The sequence below is a fragment of the Colossoma macropomum genome, unplaced genomic scaffold (genome assembly GCF_904425465.1).
Source record: "Colossoma macropomum unplaced genomic scaffold, Colossoma_macropomum, whole genome shotgun sequence".
Taxonomy (NCBI): Eukaryota; Metazoa; Chordata; class Actinopteri; order Characiformes; family Serrasalmidae; genus Colossoma; species Colossoma macropomum.
The window spans coordinates 45,715,587-45,743,137 of NW_023494787.1; the positions used below are offsets into that span (position 1 = coordinate 45,715,587).

General features: G+C 40.2%; 1 protein-coding gene across 3 annotated transcripts in view; it reads left to right on the forward strand.

Annotated features, from left to right (window-relative positions):
• snx13 (sorting nexin 13) overlaps positions 1-27,551 on the forward strand; it is a 58,170-nt gene that overhangs the window by 18,655 nt on the left and 11,964 nt on the right. For 2 of the 3 annotated variants that reach the window (XM_036567556.1, XM_036567559.1), the window contains exons 2-18: positions 1,328-1,440; positions 1,644-1,746; positions 4,786-4,875; positions 7,015-7,136; positions 11,815-11,936; positions 13,316-13,420; positions 15,115-15,203; positions 16,057-16,140; positions 16,571-16,709; positions 17,662-17,750; positions 17,858-17,957; positions 18,809-19,002; positions 19,889-19,993; positions 21,167-21,299; positions 24,484-24,521; positions 24,625-24,694; positions 26,757-26,935. In XM_036567556.1, coding sequence (XP_036423449.1) covers positions 1,328-1,440; positions 1,644-1,746; positions 4,786-4,875; positions 7,015-7,136; positions 11,815-11,936; positions 13,316-13,420; positions 15,115-15,203; positions 16,057-16,140; positions 16,571-16,709; positions 17,662-17,750; positions 17,858-17,957; positions 18,809-19,002; positions 19,889-19,993; positions 21,167-21,299; positions 24,484-24,521; positions 24,625-24,694; positions 26,757-26,935 — 1,875 coding nt within the window. The remainder of the gene's footprint in view (positions 1-1,327; positions 1,441-1,643; positions 1,747-4,785; positions 4,876-7,014; positions 7,137-11,814; positions 11,937-13,315; positions 13,421-15,114; positions 15,204-16,056; positions 16,141-16,570; positions 16,710-17,661; positions 17,751-17,857; positions 17,958-18,808; positions 19,003-19,888; positions 19,994-21,166; positions 21,300-24,483; positions 24,522-24,624; positions 24,695-26,756; positions 26,936-27,551) is intronic. The other variant, XM_036567557.1, reaches the window with a different exon arrangement.

The window sequence follows — 27,551 nt, forward strand, 5'->3', positions numbered from 1 at the left end:
CACCCTGTTTAAATCTAAGAGATAAAGAAAAGTTGTCCATCCCTTAGATTTGAACTAGGCTTCGTGAGATCAGCCTAGTTTCCATATACAGCAATATGTAAAGATTTGGACACCCCATGTCAATGTGCATGAACAAACTTAAATGTAAGTGGTCATATAAAATTGATGAATTATGGCTGTCTTTGCCATATAAACTCACACAAGGGTGATAAGGGACCTCAGTGGGGAAGAAAAAGAAAATACAAGAAAATTATAGCATGTGGACTCTTTTAAAAGCACTTGTATGCACTCACAGGCTGCTCAGCTCCGGTTAACAGCTGAGAAAAGAAAACAGCCGTCCTAGTTCACACCGTGTGTTTAACCACAGGGGTGTGTGTGTGTCTTTTAAGCTCTGGGTCAGGAGGACGCGGTGACGCTGCAGACCGGAGTGCTGGCTTTCCTGCCCTGACAAAAACAGGAAACCTGGTGGCTGAACGTACACTCTCTCTATGTTTCTTTCTCTTCTTCTTCAGGCCTTTTATAACCCTTAATCAAGCCATTCAGATTAGGAGCTCTGTACCTCATTCAGGCCCAGCAGCCCAGCCCAGGCCTGACCATGTAGAACAGCCCCAACACTCCACAGCTTTTTTCCTTCCTTTTAAATAAACATACTTTGCTCTTCGTCTTTTGTGACTTTTGGCATTTTTTTGTGTGGCTACAGATACTGTTAGCGTGCTGCAGGAGCTTTCCTTTCTACTTCTATTTTGCTGTTTTATGTGTATTGAACTGGATGTCATGTTGAAAGTGCTATCAGACCTGTAGTGCAGAAATGATTTTAATCACCTCTTATAATTCACCATTATCACTAATGACAAAGAGGTGGACCAAAACTTAGTCACCTTGCATGTTTAAGGTGGTAGTAACCTCAGACACCTGCAGATGCCGTTGCACAAGGATGATCGGGCTATTAATACCTGCAGGGTTTGTGATGGGATTCATAGATTGAGAAGAGGCGGTACAGTGCAGTGAATGTCTCGTTCGATGTGTGGAAAATGGCTCGCAAAGCAGATGTTAATGATTGGGAAAAAGGAGGCCATTGTGTGAAGGAAGTTGCTGAATTTGCAGGTGTATCGAAGCGTACGATCATACGGGGCGAATAGCATGAGGCTGTTTTGGGATGCTCTCAGCACTTAATGAACATTTTTGCAGTATCAGTATTGCAAAAGCCAATATTGCAACAACAATTAACAAACAATATGTTATGCAACCCTATCTGACAATAGGTGAACTGCAATGTAGTTATAAAGTTATTAATCTTCTCGTCCTCTTTTGTGCATGTGTTTTCCAGGCCAGTCTGTCCGTTTGGGGATGGGGCGGTCTAGGAGTCGTGCTCTTCCTCATCACATTCGGACCCTTTGCCATCTTTTATCTGGCGTTTTATATCTTCTGTTTTGTTGGCGGGTAAGTTGATCATACGCAGTCACAGATGAGCCCTGAAAGGAGCCGAAGGCCTCAGCGGGAGCTCTTCCCTCGGCGGGGCTCCTTCTGGTCTGCCGAGCGTCTTCATGCACTGATGCCCTGCATGAATATGAATAAGCTTATCTTTCTCCTGCAGGGGTTATTGTCTGTGCTGTTGATAATAAACGTTTCATTTTTCTATTTAGGGGCTTTGCCGTCACCCTTTTATTTGGAAAGACAAACTCAGAGAAACACCTAGAGAAGTGCGAACACTCCTATCTGCCTCCCACACCAACTGGCATAGCAAAGGTACAACAGTTGTATTCACAATAGAGGACATTTTTGCTGTACTGTGTGTATTATTTTATGCAGCTTTCCATACTGAACATATAATCTTGAAGATATGCTTCATAGGGGTGTAACAATACACACAATTCTAAATTTGATATAATTCAAAATTGTGGTGTCTCAATGAGGGGTGTGAATGGATGCTGAAGTACTCTGAAATCCGTTCGAGGTGCCAGTACTTGAATGCTGAAATCACTATTTGGGTGTTTGTGTTTCATCACAGAGTAAACTGCACTGATTGACAAGTACTTTTTTTTTTAGATATAACTTTTTAATGCCACCCTCGAACAAAATAAACCCCCAAATAATTAGAACCCATAAAATGTGCTAATGATTTATTAAGCCCAGTCATTTAAGGATGGCTGTGTGCATAACATAAGCCCTGCCCCCTCCCTGCACACTTTTCTTTGATGGGCTGTACCCGGCTACCTAGTTTTGGTTGACAGTGGTTTTCGCTAAAGAAGACAAACGAGAGACTCTGAAGACACAGAGGGACGAATCGGTGATAGTTTTAAATTCCAGTGTGCTGTTTCGAATTCAGTATTTCCCAAATTGAAATTGTTACACCCTGAACCCCTTAAAATCCCAGGCTTATTACATGCTAATCCTTATTATTCAGTAACTACAGGAACTATAATGCAAACTGGCTGAGCTGTTCTTATGGTATAGAAATGTGTAATAAAGCTTTGGGCCTTGGCCACTTAAATGGCTAATGCTTAATGTCTGGCTCTCATGTTGACATGGTGATTCGTCATATTTGAAAACCTAATGAAAATGTAATGTTCCTATGGTAAGTTCTGGTGCTCTCCCTGCTTGAAAGGAATAGTTCAGCAAATAATCAAATGTACAGTTTTCCCCTTTCCCCAAATATTAATCAACAAAGACAATGTAGGGACCCGAACTTTGCTTCTTTAGTTTTGATTGGGAGCTGCAAGGCCAGTGTTGTGATATAAGCTTCCATTAGCTACAATCAGCATTATGCAAACTGCTTTCCTACATCATCACTTTGTTACTCTGTATAGACATGCTCTTTGTATAACAGCGGTCACCAGCCCAGCTCCTGGAGATCTACCTTCCTGCAGACTTTAGTTCCAACCGTAATTGACCTCACCTGATCCATCTAATCATTGCCTTCAGAAGTCCTTGATTAGCTAAATGAGGCGTGTCGATCTCCATGAGGAGGGTTGGTGACCACTGCTGTATGACATACTGTTATGCAGGGCTGCACGGTATGGACCTAAAATTTGGTGTTCAATAAAACCTTGAGATATCACGATGGCATTATGAGAACCGATACATTATTAGTAAAGTAGTTCGCTTCTGAGTGGAATGGCCTTTTTTAAGCTGTGTAAAGAGAAATTTAACTCAACCCTCCTTTAAGCAATTAGCCAAAAAAGTACAAAGCATCATTCACCACTGTGCAACACTAAAAGTAATGAAATACTAAAAGCTACTTACATCAGAACTACAAGCACATTCTTGTGCAGTATAAGGCTGAATAAGGGGCCCCAGTGTCATGTAAAGCATTGCTGTTATGTAGCATCAAAAGCTATTTGACTGCTAATAGTGCCCCCTTTGTGGAAAATTTGTAGCCTGCGAAACGGGAGAGCATTCAATGGCTGTGTTTACACGCAAAGATTTTTGCCAATCTGATTGAATGCATAAATCTTCGTTTACATGCGCACTACAAGTAATCCGATCCAAACTGACGCGCATACATGGAGAACCGCTTAGAGTAAACGTCACCATGACAGCGAACATCACGTGAGGTCCAGTCGGAGTGAGATGAGTTTTTAGTTGGCACGCTTGTGTTTTTAATTGCTTAAAAAATATATCAAACTCAGAAAAATTTACCTCACATGTACTTATTAAGGACGCAGCGAGAGGAAGGCATCGTGTTCTGAGACACATAAACTGGACGCCCGCCCCACCGCCGTCTTTTCAAGTCCAGCGCATAAACTTTGTCTCCTCTGCCGACCAGTTTCTGCTCCTGTCATGCTGAACCATAGATATACATATGTATATCTATTTGTGGAACATTATAAACTTTCGCTATGACGCTATGCACATGTGCAGTACGTGCTTAAACTTTCCGATTGGGAATGTAATCAGATACAGGTGTTTACATGGTTATTATTCTTCTATTTAACAGATTATTTAGGGGATTACCCACCTCGTTCAATCAGATAGAAATTGTATTCCGAGTAGCCTCTGTTGGACTAGACTATTCAGATTGAGGTGTATGCATGGACACATTCTATTCCAATTGAGCTATTAGTTGGATTATTAACGGATTAATAGGCTGCATGTAAACGTGGTTAGTGAGGTGCTTCAATCTAAAAACAGAATTCACTGAACAGCTCTTTTTATTGTGTTGACAGTCAGGCTAAAAACAAGAATAACTAATATATATATATATTATTTTTAATATTTTTTTTAATGTTCAATATAGGCTTAGAAAAACAAAAAAATACGTATTTAATTTCTTAAAGAGCTCTTTATGATGATGCAGGTTTGTTGGGACAGTTGTCATTACTGCTTCATACATTCATACAGGAGTGAGTAGTTTTTGAGCTATGTGTGTTTTGTAACTGGACGTTTAGCTGAATAGTTATCTCTAAAAACAGGCAGTAGCAGTAACACTAAAGCTTATATTTTTCAGTGTATTTGTTTATTGTATACATATAAAGCAAGTCTTTAAATAGCGAATCTAAATTAGATGAATGCATGCAGTTTGCGCAGTGCTAACTTGTGAGGTGTGAATGTCCACTACATTAATTGGGAATACGTTTCCATTACTTGTTAGCTGCATTAGCCTCATAGCTACAGTACAAAAATAAAGAAGCCAAAAGTCTTGGAAGATCAAATGCATTTGGGGTGCTGTATAAATTTTTACAAAACTATTCCTGAAAAACACTTGAAAGGGAAGCACAGAAAACAGTAAATCTTGCAGTAATCTGGCCGTCCAGATCTAAAGCGGTGTTTCAATTGTTTCCTCAGACTTTGGATGAGCTGAAGCAGGAGATAAAGCCAATAAAGATTGACCGGCGTCTGACGGGATCCAACATCATCGATGAGCCGATGCAACAGGTACCGTTTGCACAAGCTCTGGGAAGTGCAGACTCACGCTTTTTGTGTAAGCCTGCGTTTCGAAACCAGCGTCATGCAGGGTGATGACATGGCAATAAAGAAATGTCACATGCCCTCTGAGGCAACCGCGCGTGTGGATGGACTTCTGCTTAAGCCGATAGTGCAGACACTTCACTTTCTGGTTAGAAAGGCTTTTGACGAAACGCAATAACTTCCTTCCCTCATTCCGATCTGCTTTGGAGATGTTTTTGAATGCATTTTAGTTTTGCATCATGTTGCTCATTATGAGGAGACACCCTTCAGCACTGCATGCTTGATTACCGTAATATCTGTGTAATTGGGTCATATAGTGGCCAGATTCTCTGAAGAAATTGCATTGAGTGACCTTGTGTGGGTGACCATCAGTGAGTTCATTGTCCTCTTCTTACGAATCATGCACATTCGATTGGCCACTTTGTGCCAAGTCAGCTGTCTTTTGTGTAAGGAGCTCCTCTAGTGCCAGCTTCTGTCTTCTGCTGAAATTCAGCCTAATTTGTGTGTGTAGTACACATGGTGGAAAAACACATACTTCTTTGTAGGGCTGTCACAATTGATTATATTAGAAATCGAGTAATCTACTAATTATTTGAATATGTTATTTAAGACCTAAAAATAAAAAGGAGCTTGAAGTCGAATGCCACTCATTCAGAGTGGTTTGAAGAGAAATGCTCCGTATCAGAATTATTCACAGTGGTGGTGATAGGAACCAGACATCTGAAGAGTTTAATGTCTTTAAAAGCTCCCTCACAGAAAATTACTTATTACATGCAATGGTTATGAATAACACCTGATGGCTGAGACATTGTTTTAGTTGAGGTAACCTTACGATTAGATTTTGGCCGAAAACATGCATTTTTTTTTATCCATGGCAGAGCGATTTTATGCAGCGATTTTAAATAAAAAACAGTTTTTTGAATAGTAAATAAAATATATTTAGATATTTATCTCGCTGTAGGAAAAAAAAACAACTGGACAATATGACGATATTTTATCATTATCGTGATTGTCACAATACGCTTTTCTGAGTATATTGTGGATATCATCAGTATGTAAAGAACACTGACTAACTACGGTTCATTACAAAATAAGCATAAATAGACCTGTTTATTTCGATTTAGTGCAGTGAAGTTTGTAAAATATTGAATAAAAAGCATTTTAGTTTTGTTTATTGTAGTATTTTTTTATATGTAGCACTGCAGGTTTTATTTTGTCTGTTCCAACTTATTTAATCTCAGAAAAATGAAATATTGTGATGCATATCCCCTAACGTGAAAATGTTTTAAAGTATTGTGATATATTTGCCATATAGCTCAGACCAAGAGATGAGATACATATACATATATACATTTAAATGAGGAGAGTTTAAAATCAAAATTCGAATTTCTTTGTCTTTCATTTATATAAATCGCATAAAACAAGATTCTATAGACAATATACATGATATGTTGACACTGCAGAGATGTAAGTGAAATATGATAATATGGGTTTATATGGATATAAATAAAAAAGCATCAACAGTGTTGACTTACTCATTATGCATAGAAAAAACACAGACAACTATACAACAAATATTATAATGCAAATGTGCAGTTAATATGCAAATTACCATCTAATCACTGCTGATGTATCAAGAAGGTGAACTTAAATTAGTTACGTTCTTTAATCAAGTATCGATTTTAGTCAGCCTATCATGACAACCCTACTTCCTCAGACACGTGCACTCGTACAGCCACAGGCATCCTGAGATGTAACTGCATGACCTTTTTTGAGGGATTATGCAAGCTCTGTTGTGTCCCACATACTTCCACTCAGCATAGACCACGAGAACCTATGAACGAATTTCAGACGCCACCGGTTCAAATTAAGTTACGTTCAGTTATGCACCCAGAGTACTTCTCCCCCTAACAGAGCTCAGAATCTTGGCCCTTTGCCACCGAACTCGATGAGAACCTTCCCCCATGGTCCAGTAAAAACAGATAGTGATCTGCCAGAGCTTAGTGTTGATCAGATTCAGTGCATAGTAGAGACTCAATTGCCTGATTCAATCTCTCTGTGTTTTCATCAGAATTGGATTACTAACGTGCCCCTCTCTTCATGCAGGTGATCCAGTTTGCCCTGAGGGACTATATCCAGTACTGGTATTACACCCTCAGTGAGGAAGAGTCCTTCTTGCTGGAGATCAGGCAGACAGTGCAGAACGCTCTCGTCCAGTTCTCCACACGGTATGCCTGTACTCACCACCACTCCAGTGTTTAAGGCTACAATCTGTACATTTTAGTATGAGTTTTTTGGGCAGCAGGAACACATGACATTTTTGCCTGTCTCCTAGCCAGTTTAATGCCATTTATCTGTCCAAACAGATTTTACAGTGGTGCAGATCTTGGTCTTCAGTTTTTCCATCATGCACATCTGTTGTACTGTTTAAGGCTTTCAAAATAATATTCATTCAAATGTGGAAAGTATCACTTGAATATTTAAATCTACCTGCTTGACCTAGTTTGTTTTCAAACCAGGAGCTTCAAACGTTTCTACAAGCGCGGACAAACATGCCATTGCTGACCATTAACAAATGAAACTGTGATCTATGATGACTTGAATTGAGCTTTAAAATATAGTACAGTGCTGAAGTATTAAGCATCTAAGAAAATTAGATTAAAAGGCTTTTTTTAAGGTGTTTATTTGCCCAGAAAAACACCAATATTAAAATAAATACATATAGTATTAATGTGGTAAGTAGTGATTTTATGTATGTAATGTTTTTAATAATTTCCAAACCTTTCCAACCGTAAGCCCAGTGGTTATCATCCAATACCTAGTTTGGCAAATGTATCCTTCATTAAGTTAAATGAGGTGTGCTCACAGCATTGAGAAGACATCTTGACCAGACTTTGGCCCAGTCCCATTTCACCCCTTGCCCCTATCACTTGAACTTTAGCCCTCTGTTTTGAGCATTCATGTCTAGGGGTAGGGTGTCCTGATTTTGTCGAGATAGAGGGGTCGGGTGAAGTGTTAGGGCTACATGGCCCTCCAAATGGAGGTTTTTCAGAGGCAACAATCCAAACAGTGTTATGAGAAAAAAAGAAGTAAGATGGCTGCGCAAGAGATCAAAGAAACCCACAAATACAAGCATTTTCTCCGTTTAAAAATTACGATAACCATTGTATTATCTTAGTTTAATGTCATTTCCATGTATTATGCTCCTGTTCTTCATAACAAGCATAAAAAAAACGTTAATAGTATGCTTATGTCTTAGTCACTCGCTAGCTAAATTTCCTCTTCCACCTTAAATAGTCCAGCAATACTGACGCGTGAAGCGCCAGAATGTAACTGCTGCTCCATTTAAATTCCAAAAAGAACCTAACCCCCCCCCCCTTTTGAAGGCGTATGATGCCCTAAATGTAACTAAAGCCCAGCAGTGAGGTTTCTGAACTTTACCCTCCTCTGCTATCACTGCAGACTGATAGGGTCGCCTACAGAGCAGCACTAGTAGCCTGTTAATGAAGTAATGTTCTTTATTATTTGAGGGTCCCATTTCGTAGGGGAAGATTTCAGCCACTCCGAGGGGCAAGGTGACACTCGAAAACAAGGGGTACGGGTAAAAATAAGAAATGGGACTGGGCCTTTGTTCTCCTGACTAGCTCAAAAGACACAACAGCTCTTTAGTAACCGAATGAAGCAATGTGTGCAACTTGCAGTATAAGCTGAATAACACAAATAGACATGTTCTCATATGAGGTAACTGAATGGTGTGTTTCAGATGGCAGACTTTCTAACATGTTAGCATTCCAAATGTATATGCTTTGGACAGAAGTAAGCTAATCAGATAATGTTAGATAATGATAATGTTAGTTAACAATGTGAGCTACCTGGTTAGCTGCTTGGAGACGCCTGTCTTCACATCACAGCATTTTTTAGCTTAGTTTTTCAGGGCTGTACAGTGCGACAATATACTATCTAACTTACTGTATATTATGTTGCGATCCTGCTGTGAACTATAAGAGCCTCAGTGCTGGCCTGTTGCCGGCTTGCATTGCCAAGAATGCATTGTCACAGACATGTCATTGAGGTCTAGCTAAACTAACAGTGATGGGTGAAGTTAAATATGAAGGGTATTTTTAAGTTTTAGATGTTGCCTCAATAAGCCCACATCTTGAAATGTCATCCACTGAGGGAAACAAAACCCCATTTAGAAGATGATGAGTCACCTTTAGTATCTAATATTTCCCTGGTCATGGTTAATGTTAGCTCAAATGCTAGCACAGCTGACAGGACAGCCTCCTTCTCAGCTGACACACACATTAATTGATTCAGCCTGCAGTGGGTAAAAGATTTCCCCTGGCTTTTTTATGACCTAGCCATCAGGGTTTTGTTCCGTCATTACTGTCGAGTAGTGGGTGAAATGCCAGCAGGCACGAGGCCCAATATTACCAGCAGTCCAATTTTAACCGTCTACTGCACACATTGAGAGCAATTAAAAATATATATTCAATTCACTTTTTTGCGTAAAAATGGTTTTTGATTTTTTTTTTTGGACCTGTTTATTAAATTCAAAAACATATAATAATAATAATAATAATAATAATAATAATAATAGTGTGTGCGGGGGTCCTTTTGGAGTATGTTGCCTCTAGACAACAAATATATTTCTGCAAATTCTCAAAAAAAAATGATAATGTTAAAAAAAGAGGTTTAAATGTGCCCACTAAGAGATAGTATGACCAAGTACATGCTTTTTATTGACTTACTCAAACTCTTCTCTTTATAGTTAAACCTATGATTGTCTTTAAATATGTATAATGACGTTGTAAATTGAGGAAAATGAGTTTGTTGCCCTGAAGCAACATTATGCAATAGAGGGTTAAAACATAACGTTCATAAGCGTAGCCTGTCATTGACATATTGCGTGTTGAGATAAGTAGATCAAATAAGTCACAGAAATTTCCTTTGTGCTACTGAACTTTTTTGGCTTATAGCACCACTTACAGTAAGTGTACAACCCTGATATCACTGGCTTGGGGACTTTTTTAGAAAGGTCAAATCAAAAATATGTCTAAATAGGTCTACCTATCAGTGGTGTCACTGGTTCATGCACAATGAAGTTTTGAGAATACATGATATGTATGCTGAGCACCTACTTGTGGATTTAGGTGGCATTGTCCTAGAAGAACAAAATGTCCAAAATGCATTGGTTAACAGGGGATGCAGTTCAATGTGTTTTTATTTATATGACAAAATACTCTTTAATGTAGCTTTAATGCACATCAATGTTTGAGATGGCCACATTATCAACATGTGCTGGAAGCAGCTAAATGTAAAATGGCTCTTTATTTCTAAGATCAGTTGGTTTGTACCTTAAGGTGCATTCATATTTTGTTTGTACACTCGTGTGTAGTGTCACATCTACTGACCAGGCAACCTTGTGGTCAGCACGGTTTTCATATATATCACTGTATTCTGTATTGGAATTAGGGCTGGGCGATAAAACGATAACGATAATTATCGCGATATAACTTTTCCTCGGTAGAGCGATACGACGTGTTCGATAAATGTTCGATATAATACACCGTTTTCACACTTGCACATTCAGCGAAAGCCTTGGTGGCGTTTTCTACTGCAGGGAAAGCGACACTACTCTGCTGTCGCCAGGAGAGGGCGCACTTCTGAGTTTTTAGACATGATTTAGAGAGGGAGGGGGCCACGAGTAAGATGAGTCGGTAGCAACGGCTGAAATGTGGAGTTATGTATTCTTCATTTGAGTGGAGCGACCGGTGATCTGTTCTCCTGGTGTAACTGTACTGTCCTACAGCGAACTCACCTCTTTCCATACATCCGAACAAGCTTTAGCAGCATTAAATCACAATCACATCCTCACAGCGCTGTTACAGCTCTCGGACAGTCATATTTTAGTGCATTCCCGAGCAACGAAAGTGAAAGAAAGAAGTGGTTTCATCTAAATTACAGCTCTGATTTAAACGAAAGTAAACTGAGGAAACTGTGAGGCATTGGAGAGCGGGAGAGCGCTAGCTTTCCAGGCTAGCTGTTTTTAGCAGCTGGGTAACTTGAAGCAGCGCTCCGTCACTCACACAGCACAGAGAACTGATGATACTGTACATCAGACAAGACACAAAAGCACCGCTTTCAGTTTAAACGTACCTAAAAGGAGGACTCAGTTTGTCTGGTGTTGATGTTTTGCGGTTCACCCCTTAAACTACTACGATAGTATAGAGAAACCCAGTCGTCTAGCTGGTGTCTGAATACTGTGATGTCATTTGTAGCGGGGTAGCCGAGCGCTCGGCACCAGCTAAAAATAATCTATTTTCTTTCTTAAATTATGACTATTACAAATTTTTCCAGCTGGTAAAAGCAGCTCACCAGACACTTTCTCCCACTCTCCCATGACAGATTTGTGAAATGTCCCACTGTTTGGTGAGTGTTTGTCGTGTTCCGACCATAAAGGATAGTTTAAAACAGCAGTTAACCCCCCAGAACTTAAAAATCGGCCTTCAAACTTGAAAGAAATAAAGATTTGACATTCATCGTGGTATGTATCGATATCGAACAATATGAATTTTGTTTATCGTGATAACATTTTTGGCCATATCGCCCAGCTCTAATTGGAATGCATTGTTATTTTACTCCATTGCATCTTTGTTAAAACTAAGTGCCACAAAATAATTTACAGTTAACATCCATCCGACTTGTTTTTGCACAAAGGGGTTTTACACTTTAATGTACCAAACATCACGAACACAAACTTTATATGTGGGCGCAGATATTGGTACGCATGGCTGTGTAGATGAGTAGCCGTGATATCATTCTGCCTTGAATGTGCTTGGGAAGGAGGTGTTTGTTTGTTTTGCGGGTGCTACAGTGACATTTAATTTTTTTTTTTTAATTCAGGTCCAAAGAGGTGGACTGGCAGCCTTATTTCACCACCAGACTGGTGGACGATTTCGCCACCCACCTCCGCATCTTCAGAAAGGCCCAGGAGAGGCTGAACGAGAAAGACGACCCCAAACAACGTGAGCCACGCTTACTCAGAATTTAAGAAAATGTGCCATACTTTGGTGGACTTTCATCACTTTCATTCTTTTGCCTGGAATTTGTGTTTAGTGCTAGTGGTACAGCTGGAGAGCTCTGACTTGGGACAAAGTGTTTTAGCTGATAAAATAGCCTACAAGAATAGACTTGTTTTTTGCTGCTGCATGGATCTATTTTTGGGTCTGGGCCCAGGACAGTGTCTTTGGTGCTGTTCCAGAAGATAAGAGTGGTTTGCTGCTCAAGTTTTCCTGCTCATAAAGGGGGCCACTTTAGTCCAGAGCCATGGGAGCATTGAGAGAGAGAAAATATCTTGTACTTGACATACACAGTGCAGAATTCAGAGACCACACTCCATTTATTTAATTTGCAGAGGAAACAGACATTAAGTACAAGTTATTCATTTTTTAGTGTTAAGAGAAAAAGCAGAAAACATAAATTTAAAAGAAAAGTCTCAACTAAATATAGTTTGTGTTGTGTCCACTCTTTGCCTTTATTATAGCTTCCATTCTTTTCCAGGGAACTTGCTTTCAGTTTTTCAAAGAAATCTGCAGAGACCTTTTTTTTCCACATCTTAGAAGTGGGTTACATTTTCCACTTCTCACAATCCAAGTAATCCCAAACACATCAAGTGATGTTGAGGTCTGGACTTTCAGTTCATTGTTCAGCTTCTTTGTTTGATGTGTCTGTCTCCTTTTCTCAGTGAGGATTCTTTACGGCTACACATCCTTTCAAATTCAATGTTGAGTTGTCTTCTCACAGCGGAAGGATGGACAGAAACACTTGTGGATTTTTTTCAGATCTGAAGCAGCTTGATTTTCTCCTCTTTCTCAAAGATGAAAGCTTTAAGTGCTGTTTATCTGATGGAGACAGTTTTGGTGGTCTACCAGGACTCACACGGTGGTTAGGAGTCCAGTGTTCTCTGTAGTTTTCAATCTTTTTTTGAACGTTAGTTTTAAAAACTCCTTTTTTTCACCTTTCCTTTGATTTTTTTTCCCCCCATTCTTATGCAAATGGATTACCTTACATCTAACCTCCTCAGAAATATCTCCTAAAAAAAAAACAATATCTTGTACTCTGACTTTTGTAGAGTGCTGTACATCGTTCCTCATTGCTGGCACAAGCTACCCACTTTGACTTGTCTTACAGAACCTGTTGAAACCTTCGGGAAGCTGCTTATAGCCTGTTAAACTGTAGTTTGCACTATGCTGTCTGCACCTTTTGCCTTGCACTCCATACAGCTGTTAGCAGCATTTGTGAAATGGAAACATTATTGTACACCACTTGCTTTGATTATGCTTGTGTCACTTGCTTTGAACAAAAACGCCTGCAATAAACATAGATCTTTGTTTCTGTGGTGCAGGTGATGCCCCAGAGGAGCTGCTGGATGCGTTCTTTGAGGCCGAGGTGGAGATGGAAAGGAAGATCTGCAGGGACATGGTGTGTACCTCCCACAAGGACGAGGAAGGTGAGACCCACAGAGATACATATGGGAACGCATGCTGCAGCACAGGATGGAAGGGTTAGGCTAGGATTTCTCTGCACAGGAGACAGAACTGCTCTTCACAGCCGCTGTACAAGTTTATACTCTACACTGTAGCGTTAGTTACCATCACAACCTCAGTGATACCTTAGAATTGCTGGCTATAACAATATGAACAGTTTCATAGAAGAGCAGAATGATTCTGTATTAAAAAATGTAAATTTGCAATTTTAAAAAAAGCTCAAATTAGAATTACGCCCTTCAAAAGTTTGGAATAACTTGTCAATTTTTGTTGCGTTATATACATTAAAAATCTATTCAATGAGGATTTAATTAGTGAAAACTATATAGGTTCAATTGTAAGTAATATTCCATAATGATTTATTTGTAGTAGTTTCTTGTCAGGTTATCTGCCTCAAGATTTGGTCATGACTTTTAAAATATGAGGGATTCTGGGTGTTCATTTTATTATAACTTAACTATGATTAATTTTGACCGCTCGCCTAGTCTGGAATTATCTACGTCATCTTGGTTGCATGCAAAATTTCTTAATTTTTTCTCCTCCATTTTTTTTTTTTTTAATCAAATCTACAAAGTTGTACTCACACTCGCATGCATCACATTAGACTCATTTCATACATATATCTGCAACAAAATTGCTGTAATGTGATTGAAAACAATGATTCTAAGCTTTTGAACAGTAGTGTACATACAGATCTCTTCTAACATGCCCTGCAGTTGTCAGCCCTGTAAACCACAGTAGGTAGCCTAGCTTAGGTGGCAGTTGCATATAGAAAAACCACTGAACTTGTTTAATCACCGTTGCATTCTGGGACTCAAAAGCAAAGCAAAACTTTATTTTTGAAATCGTTTCCACAGAATTTATCAGGATCCTGATGTTTGCAAAATATTGTTGGTCAGCCTGTAGCAGATCTTGAAAGCCTCCTCCCTGATTCTGATACTTGCACAGCGAGAAACTGAACAGAAAGTGGTGCTGACTTAAAGATAACCGGTATTACTGTTTTTAGCTATACAGTATATCTTTGTGCAGCCGTCCGTGGCTGAGAGTCCAAGGGGCCCCCCCCTTCTCTCTCCATCACTCAGTGCGACACTAGTCAGCGCAGACATCTGTTAGCTGGCAGTTAGATCTGGCGGTTGGTGCTTTCCTCCAAGCGCGTTCGGCTGTCCAGTGACATCGCGTGAGCGGCAGTTTGAGAAGATGTGGTGGAGCTTCACAGGTCTCAGAGGAAGCCTGTGTTAGCCTTCGCCCTCCTAGCGTTGGTGGTATCGTGTAATTAGGGGAGTCCTAACTAGTGGGTGGAATTGGAGACGACTAAATTGAGGGGAAAATTGAGTACAAAAAAAACAATGTACCGTTGTGCATGTTTACAGAATTGTTTGGTCCGAATTGTTTACAGTGTTGGTGATTGGAACCAGATGTCATAAGAGGTAATAAGAGTTTAATGCAACTAAAAGCTCCCTCACAAAGTTATTACATGAAACAGTTATGAATATGCTGCCTGTTGCCTGAGATATAGTTTTATGACAGTTTGGCCTCAGTATCATACCTTCTTATGCACTCTTCTTCTACCACCTCACTCACTGATGCATCACATATGTTGTGCTAGTGTTTCTCTAACGTTGCCCTGAGGTTTTCTAATGACATAATCTTGTCCTAGGCTTTCTGCGGGATCTGTGCGAGGTGCTGCTGTATCTGTTACTACCTCCTGGAGACTTCCACAACAAGAACATGAGATACTTCCTCAGGGTGAGGCTTAAATTAATACCAAACACCAGGACAACATATCGCTGCTGTCAGACCAAAACCTCTCCATTTTTGTTGTTTTTCAGTTTTTGACATAATTTGAAAATACCCACTGTTCTTTATATTGTGTGTAAATTTCAAGATAAATGGACTAGTAGGAATTCCAGCATTACTTGGAAAAATGTCTGGTTCCAATGACTTGCATTAAAAGTAAAGCATGTTTTTGCCTTCTCTTTGTAAAGTTACCATTTTGGAAATATGAGGTTTTGGTTTGACAGCAGCGATATACTACTGCACTGCTGCCAGTGCAAAGTTGACCTTTCACATATAGATGGTGACATTTTCACCATCTATATAAATGTGAAAAGGTAATTACAGCTGCACTAATGCACTCCAAAAGTGTCCAGACATCCCTTACAATTAGTGAATTCAGCTTCCTTTAGCTACACCCAAATCCTCACAGCAGTGTTCAAGCATCTAGTGCAAGGCTGCCCGAAGTGTTGCCCGCAGGCCAAAGTTGGCCCATATGGATGTTTGATTTGACCCTCCCACTAATGAGAAAACATATACTGTAACTTATTAAAATCTTATTTTCCTTATAGTATTTTTGAAGTATTGTAGTAAGAAATATATAGTGTAATGTTTTAAAGTACATTTTAAAAACATGATTTGAAACCGTCCTTCTTTAATTTTATATTGTTTTCTTTTTGTGATGATCTAGTGTAAAACCTTCGCAGTGGGGGATCAAACCCCCAAATAGGGTCAACAGGTCTTTAAAAACTGTTGAATGTATGAAGTACATGCAGTTCATTAACAGTTATATAGAAGCGCTGAAATAATGGTATTTTCCCTCTAGGAAATTTTGGCGAGAGGAGTTCTGCTACCGCTGATTAACCAACTGAGTGATCCAGATTATATCAATCAGTTTGTCATCTGGATGGTAAGTCTCTTTCCCATGATGTGTGTATTTCCAGCCAAGGCATCTTTGTAAGGTGCAATAGAGTGGCCATGTGCTTTTTCTCTGACCCTCCCTTCCTTCTCTAAAATGTGTATGAGGGTTTGGGAGTGCGTCAGCTTCCAAATCAGCTGTTAACCTATGCAGAAATGAAAGGACTCAAAAGTATCTGAAAAATGGTGACAAATGATCAGTGAAGACCTTCAACACCTGAGCCGTATGGACAATTAACGCAGTGTGAAAAGAGTGACTTTTGCCTGACATTACATTTGGAGTTATGGTGATCCTGGGTATGGGGAGGTTCCAAAACGTGAGCATGTGGTTGTGTGTGTCCTGTATCCGTGCATGCGTGCGTGCTGTGTGCTCATGTTTGCGTATGTGTGTGTACGTAAGTTCCTTGTGTGCTTGTGTGTAGCTCCGGGACTCCAGCTGCAACTACGAAGCCTTCATGAACATCCTTAAGCTGACAGACAAGCCTGCTGAACTGGAGGCCGTCAAAGACAAAGTGCTGGAGGAACTCCAGTACCTGCGATCATTAGATACTGCAGGAGACGGTAAGCACAGACTTGCACATGTGTAATGTGTATATGCTGGCTTACATGGGTCTTCAAATCCAGATCTTGAATATAGTGATCAGAAGGGGAGTGAGAAACCCCTTCTGTGAAAACAGTTCATACCTCTCCACAAAGATTACTGTGCTGAGATAAACCAAGCAGCAACACTGCAGCTTTCTTCACATCAAACAATCCTGTACGACTATCACAATAAAAAATAGCTTTTAAACTCAAACACTTTTATAAATGTTGACTTCTTTGTTAACCTAGTACCCACAGTAACTCCTTCCCACTATTTGTTAGCCAAATAACCCTAATTTACGGCCACCATCGCTATCACTGCGGGTTTGTTTTAATGAGGTTTGCTGAAGTTGTTCTTCGCTTTACAGAAGAAGTAGAGTTTAGAGACTGTTCTGATTGGCTGAGAGACTTGTCAGTCATGTCAGCAAATGGTCAGTTGAACTGTTAGGCCTGTTTACCTGTTGTCATATCTACTAATGACTCCAAAATCTAGGTCCAGAAACTGGATTCAAGGCCTGGATTTGAGCATGTCTGCTGCTCTAGACAATCTCTCAGAGACTGTCACAGTCACACATATTCAGTATGTCCACATTCAGTTGTGAGGCACTATACAGTGAAGGGTTTATCTTTATTTTTTTGACTGGGATGAAGATCAGATCACATTCTATAAGCCATTCAAGCAGAAATTCAGATCATTAAAACCTGTCTGATAACTGTATGATCAGTTCTTCTTATCATAATGCTTTACTACAATATGTCAGACATATACAGTCTCTCACATATAGACATATACTGACATACTTATGGGAGTGTGCCTTTCCATGCATAACTATAATAAATTAAAATAAATAAATAAAATCCAACAGTGGACATTAACAAGTCCAGTATCTCATCCTTTATCCCTACTCCACCTTTTTGCATTTCTCCCCAGATATCAATGTGATAAAGAATCAAATCAACAGTTTACTGTTTGTGAAAAAAGTCTGCGAAACTAGGATACAAAGGCTACAATCAGGGAAGGTAAGGACCCCTATATAAAACAAAAAAACACATGCTAAAGTTTAGTGGTCTGCTGATCGGATATAAGTGTGTCTGAAAATAATCTGTGGTAACCTCTGATTCTACAGGAAGTTGATGCTTTGAAACTTGCTGCAAGTTTTGGGAAGCTGTGTATAATCCCATTGGATCATATCTTGGTGCACAACATAGCTCTGCAGTTCTTTATGGGTGAGTGTTGCACATCTGAACTTTACTATCTACATAATTTAGTTTTCTTTACGTTATTCGTTCACTGTACTGTTATTCCGTCTTGTCTACTTTTATAAGCAATTCTTAATCTGGCTTACCTGTATCAGTCAAGTTGTTGGTGATGACTTCCACCAAGGCCAGAAAGAAAAGTGCCATGTTATGTAAAGTCTATACAGACTAAAACTTTTAACATGTTCCTGGCATTGAATGATTGTTTGATGAGTAAAATTCTGAAATGTGGGTCTTAAGCTTAGTATTGATTAGGGCTGAATATTGTTCAAAGATCCAAATTCCTCAACTTTGATATGCTACATGAATGGTTCTTTATTCAGAGCCTTTTCTTAGGTTGCAAACAAGTGGGTGTAGCTTAAACCGGAAAGGAGTGTGAGGTGCTGAAAGTGGGGAAATGTATGACCCATAACAGATTACAGCCTTATCAAGAAGTAATGATTATGTGCTGACATGTGGAATGTAAGGCTATGTTCACATTACCAGGTTGAAGTGGCACAAAGCTGATTTTTTGCCCTAATGTGATTCAGATCTGATGTTTTCGGGGCTGTGTGGACACCCAAATCTTATCTTTTCAAATCCGACCTGAGCCACTTTCATGTGTGGTCCTAGATCAGACACGTATCCGATTTGTGGCCATTCCGATACCCTATCCTAGTATTGAATATATTTTATATGGGTTTAGATTAAAACCTTAGGCCTGACTAAAGCTCTGAAACTATCCACCCTTTTACTGCAGTTCATCATCATCATCATCAGTCTATTTCCAAACCATACATTTACTTCTTTCACTTACACTCACTACCTCTGGCTCTCTCCAGACTACATGCAACAGATGGGGGGCCAAGCAGACCTGTTCTTCTGGCTGACAGTAGAAGGTTACAGGGTGACGGCTCAGCAGCAGCTGGAGGTCATGCAGAGCTGGCAGAAGGACGGCAAGAAACAGAGCAGCCAGACGAAAGGCTTGCTGAAGGCGGCTGCGCTGGGCGTCTATGAACAGTACCTCTCTGAGAAGGTTAGTCCAGTGACCCACAAGATCAGCTTAAACAGCAATAGCATCTTAAAGCCTGAATCTTTCTCACTTTTATTCATTTTATAAACAGTCATACAGTGACATGTTATACAGTGTCAGTAACCATAGAAGCAAATCTATTTGAGATTACTTAAGTTTTGTTTTGAGGTTTGTTATTGCTAGGAATGCAGTTTGCGTCATACTGGTTGGAAGATGTAAGCTTCCTTTACTTGTGAGCCATGTAATCCTGGTAGCTCTATTGCAAAGTTAAAGAAGCAAATGTCAGGCACCGAACATGTCTTGGCTAATCAGCTGCATTATAAATCCCACATTTGGCAGAAATTAATAATGAGTGGAGAGGGACTTGGCTTAGTTTCGAGGGTGCTTTTTATGTGTTATTGTGTGAATGCACCAAGAGCCTTTAGCCTATATGACTTCGTGTTTGACACATAATGGTCATAACTGTTTAACCCCTCTTTGGTCATACTGTTATGCCACAAAGTGTGCAGACCACGCTAACGTTGGTCCATTCAGCTGAATGGCTGAGCCAGGGATGTTTGTCACGTTTCAAATGAAAATGAAAACTTAACCTTGATCACTTCCTGCTGTCTAGTCCACTATATCTGAACAAGTCCACTTTGTTTTCAAGGCATAATGAGCGTTGTAGGCTGTAAAGCCAGTAGATAGATGGCCTATATATTGCACTATTGCTCTGTTTAGACAGCAGCTTGTAATGCTCAAATTGGATTAGTGCGTTTAGGCGACCTGCCGACTAGGGATTAGTTGAAATGCCCATAAATTGCCTTTTGAAAAGGTTCAGTCCTAGATGTTTGACCTAGGAGAAGGAAGGAAACCATGTGAAGATTAACAGATGCTTTCTTGTCATCAGGCCTCACCGAGAGTGCAGGTGGACGAGGCCTCCCTGGCCAGACTGACCGAAAAACTCAACAAAGAGGATCCAACCCCAGAGATATTTGACGACATTCAGAGAAAGGTAAACAAAACTGAAACTTGGTTTAGTGCCCTCTCTCTTTTACTATTATGTTTACTACGGTATGTAAACTGTCTTTCAGTTGAATTAGTAGTGGAATTAGCTGGCATACTGGCTGTATTACTTCCTCAGGTATGGGTTTGGTCATAACTGTTTAACCACTGTTTGGTCATACTGTTATGCCACAAAGTGTGCAGACCACTCTAACGTTGGTCCATTCAGCTGAATGGCTGAGCCAGGGATGTTTGTCACGTTTCAAATGAAAATGAAAACTCAACCTTGATCACTTCCTGCTGTCTAGTCCACTATATCTGAACAAGTCCACTTTGTTTTCAAGGCAGCGGTCTTCTAAGGTTAGCTTTAGCCTGACATGGACACCAGACTGATTGCTGTGCTTGTTTCCATGCGCACCACCTGAGGACGGCACTGTGCTCTCGGGGTGTAGTGCACACAACAAGCCATGAATGACTAATATTTACCAAATGTCTGACAGAGGGAGCACAGGAGGCACATATGAGGCAAATGACTGTTGTTTTCAGGTGCCAGAATCTAACTGCTTCTCCATTTAAGGTGGAACAGAAAAATTGAACAAAGAACTTTGCCAATTAGAAGCCAAATTCAGCCTTGTAGAAATTAAAACATGAAACAACAGAGCTTGTTACAAAGTAATATTGACATAGGTTTATCTGTATGTTGTTCAGTTTTGTTTTTAGTATTTTGCACAATAAAAATGTTTCAGATTTACTTTGGTTGGTAAAAGTGGTTCTCATCAAAAAGTGAAGGGACATCCCTTAAGCATTTAAAATGATTTAATTTGAAATCTTGCATTCTGTGATATATACCAAAACAGTCTTATTATACCATGATATTTTTGGACACACCACCCACTTCTAAGTTAAATGCTTTCTGGCTTATAACATCAGGCTTTAGGGACTACAGTTCTACAGTTAAACATTAACTGGGGGCAGCCGTGGGCTAGAGGTCAGGGAACCAGCCTTGCGACCAGAAGGTACTGACCCGAAAGTACGTGACTGTGGTGCCCTTGAACAAGGCACCTAACCCCCAAATGCTCCCCGGGTGCTAATCTTAATCTTAACCAATCAACGTGCATTGCTCCTGATATATAAATTAAAAATAAATAAAATCTCTCTCTCTCTATCTGCCTCTTTTTCACAGGTGTATGATATGATGTTGAGGGATGAGCGGTTCTACCCATCCTTTAAGCAGCATCCTCTGTACGTGCGCATGCTGGCTGAGCTGGACATGCTGAAGGAGCCGAGCTACCGAGGCTCAGACGATGGAGACATAGGTGAGCATGTCCTTCATGACACTCCGTCAGAATTACTCTAGCCAGGCTTATAGTGATCACCAAAGAATGTGGTGGTTTTAGCACCCGCCTACTTCAATAGCGCCACCCAGAGACTGAGCCGGGAGGGTTACTTAAAAAATGTATTCCGGTATTGATTACATGTTGATAAATATAATACGAACCTAATCTAACGGAGTACTGTTTAAAATAACTTTGGCTATGTTCACATTACCATTGTGACTCAGATCTGATCTTTTCAAATCCGACCTGAGTCACATTCATATGTGATACAAATCGGATACGTATCCGATTTGTGGCCATGCAATCTTAATGTGAATCCTCAGATTGGAATTCATGTGTTTTTTTTTTTCCACTGCACATGCGCCATCATTCAGCGTTACAATGGCAGCAGCACCGAACAGAAGTTAAAGCCTGTAAACGGCAAAAAAGCAACACATCTCACTCTAATAATGAAGCTGAAAGCTGATCAGAGTTAATTATCTTCGCAGCGAAGCTCGTTCTGCTCGTTAGTTTGTTTGATGATCCACGTGACGCACGAGATTCATTCACGTGACGTTACTGAGTAGGATGTGCCCATGCGGGTCATTTCAGGACGCCTGTTCGTTCACATTAATGACAGATTTGAGTCACTTACCTAAACGAGTGTGAACCATCGTGTCAGAGAGATCGGCTTGTAATGAGAACGTAGCCACAATCTGGTTACTTTTAATCACTTTTAGATTACTAGTCTTTTTAAAGTTATATTAGACAAATTCAAACACATTTCAATAAGATGGCTTTGAACAAGAAAACTACAAATAAAACAAATGAAGCAAAATGAAAAAGGTTGCATGTAATAGTCAAAACTGTGCCAGTGGAGTTGCTAGAAAGCACTGTCAGGTTAACTAGCCTACTTCATTGTAACTTCCAGTAAGAACAGTGGAGCAGGGTGAGGCTGTGTTTACATATTGCCCGTGGAAAAAAAAAGAGTGGTTGCATCACTGTGTGAAGCCATGCAGACATGTAAACATGTTGCCATGGTGATGGAGTCTGCTTTGGCAGTCACTTTTATTTGTGTAAGGTGACAAAAAGGCATGTGGATGAATTTTGTTTTGTTGTCATTTTGTTGTGTTGTTCACCCCTTAAAAACAAACAGCAGAATGTGTTCAAGTGGCGTCGCTGGCTCTTCATAAAAAAAGACAAAGGGCGCCACTGGATAGGCTCCTTTCCTTTTTTGGAAAAGCAATAACATGTCTGAAGCCTCATTTGAGCTGATTTGGGAGACAAACTAGTCCTTTTGATGCTGTTAGAAGTTGCATTTGCTGGGACCCAACCATCTAGTTGGCTTGGATGTTGCTAATTTAATATCTGTACTGGAGTTGTTCTTCTCTTGTTTTATTTGCTTCATTTATTTTGATGTTTATTATTACTACTGCTCAGGAGGTAAAATGGTTGTATAAATTTCTATCATTTCATAAACATATGTGTTTATTTTTCATATATACGTGGACGCTCTTGTGCACATACACTACTTAATATTTAAGTTATTTGAGGTATGTTTTATGTCATTATTATGTTGGGTATATTATTTTGTATTTTTCTTTATATTATCATTTTTTTGTTATTTAGGTGGAGGCTTTATATAAGCCTATTAGGTTTTTTGCCTCTCCCTGCACTGTGTTATCTTAGTCTATTCGTGTGTATTTTTAATTGTGTAAAATAAACTAAACTAAACTAAAATCGTCAACCACCGAGACAATAAACATTGATAGTGAGAGTGCATGTTGCCTGCGAAAGTTTGCAGAAACACAGCAGAGGACGAATGAAATAATCACTTGCCATCTGAAAAAATGTGTTTGGTGTGAGTGATAATGTAATCCTGCTGTAATCACTCTGTTTTTGATGTATCTGAAATCTGATCACTGGCTTTTCTCTGTAACTGTAACTGAATACGGTTTCCTTTTTTGTATCCGAACTACATTACACCGTTGTATGTATTCTGTGGCTACTCAAAGCTACCCATAAACTGCTATTTCTGTTTGGTGTGTAGGAAGGCAATTGAAAAACAGTTTTGCAACAAAAAAAAGAAATGAGTGAAAAAAAGTATACAAGGTATGCAGAACAGTTACCAAGAAGCACTTCTAAAGACGTGATGTCCTGAATCTCACAAACATTTTTCAATCCAGGAATGAAAATCAAAGGCTAATTTTTGTCCTGTTATGCAGTGCAGGCAACTACTGGTAACTAGTTGTGCTTAACAGCTTCCAATCACGTTGATTTAAAACCTGTGTGCATCTACATGGAAGGGTGGCTGGCCAATCTAGTGTATCTAATAAGATCCTGTCGTATGAAAAGTTTGGGTGCCCCTGGTCAATTGACGTTTTATTGATTTTCTAAGTGAAAATAAGTTAACCCAGCCTCTACAGAGAAACAGAGGACACACTTCTGAATATTTTAATGCACAACCTCTGTATATTTGCTGGATTTGACTTGTAGTGTGTGGCCTGTGAAAAAATTTGGGCACATTTATTTATATATATATATATATATATATATATATATATATATATATATATGTATGTGTATGGGTATGTGTGTGTGTGAGTGAGTGACTGAGTGAGAGATGGGGTCCCCTAATTTTCTCTCCAGTTTAGTCATGTCCAGTTCCACCCACTACTTAGAAAGGCTAGCACAGGCTTCCTCAGAGACCTGTGAAGCGGCACCACATCTTTTCAAACCACCACTCACGCAGCACCAACCGCCAGATCTGTTACGCCAGCTAACAAACGTTTACACTGACTAGCGTCATGTTCAGTGATTGGGGAGATGGGGGGGGCCATCCTACCCACTCGAACTCACAATCTCCTGATGATAGGGCCAACTCGGGAGCCCCAACATGTCATATTTAAGTGTGTTCTCCGTAGAGGATGTGTTAACTTATTTTCACTTAGAAAATCAAAAAAACATAATTTGACAAAAGGTATTTAAACTTTAGCCTGTAGCTGTATTTGTATTAGATGTGTTAAATTAATATACTTAGTGCACTGTATATAGCAGATCAGCCTGTGGATTTCTGTGAGCAGTGCATCAGATGCTGAACCTACATTAGAGTCTGTACTAAGTCTGTACTATCCCCATTTTTTACAGCTCTTTCCTCAGTGCTGTTTTCTTTTTCTGTTTACAGAGTCCTTCAATGGATCTCCAACTGGCAGCATCAATTTGGTAGGTGAAGTTATGCCTTTCGTGTGGTTTTCTCCAACTGCCTCATGCTTTTGCTCTTGTGTAATTTCTAAAATGTCCTTGTTTTCTGTGGTTTGTTTTCTAGTCTTTGGATGACCTCACCAGTGCCGCCACAGATGAGTCCATGCAACTACACGCCTTTATCTCTGATACTGGTATGTACACCCCTTACACCTGTACATCTTTCGAGTTGCACCTGTTAGATGATACTTTGCATTTGAGTTAGACTGTAGCATATGTAATCATAGACATTAACACACTGTTGAGCAGACTTGCGTTGGCTTGCTCGGGCCAGAAATTTTGATTTGAGAGAGAGGCTTTTTCTCTGCAGCGCTTCTCCTCTCCCTGCATTAGCCATTCCTCCATATTTTCTACCTTCATACGGTCATTTCATCCTCCCTTCTTTCCAGCTACACTTAGGCTTTTGTCACACAGCAGGTAGAAGTGGTCCAAATCTGATCTTCCTTCATATGTGACACAGGTGTGTTGTCTGTGTGGCAGTGTGAACCGCAAAAATACATTGAATCTGACATTTTCAATTCCGAATTGGGCCACTTTTAAAGGTGGTACTGAAATCTGATGCGCATGCCACATGCAGCCGTGCGACTCAGTCTGAACAGCAAGATCGACATTCATCAACATATCGTGCTGCTGAGACCTCATAAACGTTTAGGGTGATGTTTCACTACAAAATTAGAAGAAACTTAGCTAAATCACTCCGTGTTTAAAGAGATTTGGAAAGGAATTACCAAACGTGGCCGTAGGAGAACGAGGCTGCAGTGTCAAAGAAAAATGAAAAGTCTGAAAGCGAAGTTTAAAGAAACCAAAGACGTGAATCAAAGTGGCCGAATATCTTGCCCTTTTTATCAAACGCGTCAGAACTTCATATTAGCTCCTAGGATGCTGGCAAAGATGAAACTGAAACCTGCGGAAGTGGCTGTTACTGTTGACTCCATTTTGATCGTTTACCTCTGGATGACCGCGTCATGTGAAGCATTGTTCTTTTATGCAGGCAGGTCAGCTTAGGGATGTGATCTGTTCACACCAATATAGCATACAGGTCACGTTTAAAAGATGTTGTGAACAGCCAAACTAAAAAGTCGGCTTTGCTGAGAAAATCAGATTTGGGCCGCTTTTACCTGCTGTGTGAACGCAGCCTTAGATTCATTTATCAAGTCACTTGCTGTTGCTGTTTTTTCTTTCTTTCCTTGTGTGTGTACAAATTTTTTCACAGCACTATTATTCCATCACCTTTTACTGTTTTTCTGTTCTTCCATTTTTTCCTTTTGCTTTCCCTTTTCCCTTCTCTCTCTCTTCTCTTCTTGTGCTTTTGTTTGCCATCTCCCTCTGGTTTGACTTGTTTGTCACCGTGGCCACATCTCACCTCCCTGCTCGCTGTCCATCTGCCACTCTCTCTACCATTTCCCAAATCTCTCTCTCTCTCTCCTTTCTCTCTCTCTCTCTCTGTCTCTCTCTCTTTCTTTCTCTCTCTCTCTCTTTGTTTTTCTTTCTTTATTTTCCTTTTTTGTTTCTTTCTCTAACTCTTTTTCTACTCTTATTCCTCATTTTCTTACTGACTCTCACTTTCTCTCTTGCTCTTACACCCTCTATCTTTTTTCTTTTTTTCTAATCCTTTCACTCCCTTATACGCTCTCGTTTCTCTTCATCTTTGTCTCACTCGTTTACATTTTTCTCTCTTTCAATTCATTCTCTTTCTCACTGTATCTTTCGCCCTTACATTCCTCTGTCTTCTTTTTTCCTCCTTTTCTAACTCACTCTCTATTTCTTGTCTGCTTCTCTCTCTCTCCCACACACACACACACACACACTGATCTTTCTCCTCTTTTTCTCTCTTTTGTGTTTACTTTCTGTGCTGCTCTCTCGCTCTTTTTCTAACTCTGTTGCCTACTTTTTTTTGTGTTTACTTTCTCGATTGCTCTCTCTCGCGCGCGCTCTCTCTCGCATTCTCTCTCTCTCTCTCGCGCATTCTCTCTTTCTCTCTCTCGCATTCTCTCTCTCTCTCTCGCTCGCTCTCACTCTCTCCTACATGGTCTCTCTCTTTCTCTACATTCTGCTTCTCTCTTCCTCTATATCATGGTGTCTGCCCCCTCTCGTGCTGCCCTTCGCACCTCACCCCTTCACCTCGGGGCTCCCCATCACCTCGGCCACCCCCCACTCTTGACCTCGGCCACCTCCCCCCCTGCTCATACCGAGTAGTAGCTGATGCTTCTCTAAACCAACTTCCTGTGCCAGGCGTGTGTAATGACCACGGGAAGACCTACGCTCTCTACACCATCACTGTCTTCCGCAAGAACCCAGATGGCAGTGAAGACACATGGAAGACCTACCGCCGCTACAGTGACTTCCACGACTTCCACATGCGCATCTCTGAACAGGTGAGGAGTCCAGGAGCTGATCAGCCACTCCACACCTGCAAGACCTGACAGCAGGTCCACTGCTTCAACACACCAGGTGCTAGAGGGGCCACTGGAGTGAATATCACTGTTCTCTAGTCTCATAAAGTACTGTGCAAAAGTCAGAGACCACCCTTTATTTCATTTCCAGTCAAAACACCCATTATGTGCAAGTTATTAATTTATCAGGCGATATTTCCGAGGAGATTAGATTTAAGATAATCCAATGCATAAGGACGGAGAAAATGAAAGGAAAATTTAAAAAAACAAACAAAAAAAAAACAGAAGTTTCCAAAATTGGAAAACAGAACTCCAAATGACTGACAAAAGACCACCAAAGCTGTCCCCATCAGATAAACAGCACTTAAAGCTTTCATCTTTGAGAGAGAGGAGAAAATCAAGCTGCTTCAGATCTGAAACATCCACATCCATCCTTCCACTGTGAGACGACAACTCAGCGCTATGGGTCTGAAACGATGTGTAGCTGTCAAGAAGAACCTCACTGAGAAAAGGAGACAGACTTATCAAACAAGGAAGCTGCTGGTGTTCTCAGAACAATGGACTGACCACCCCAGAGTCCAGACCTCAACATCACTGA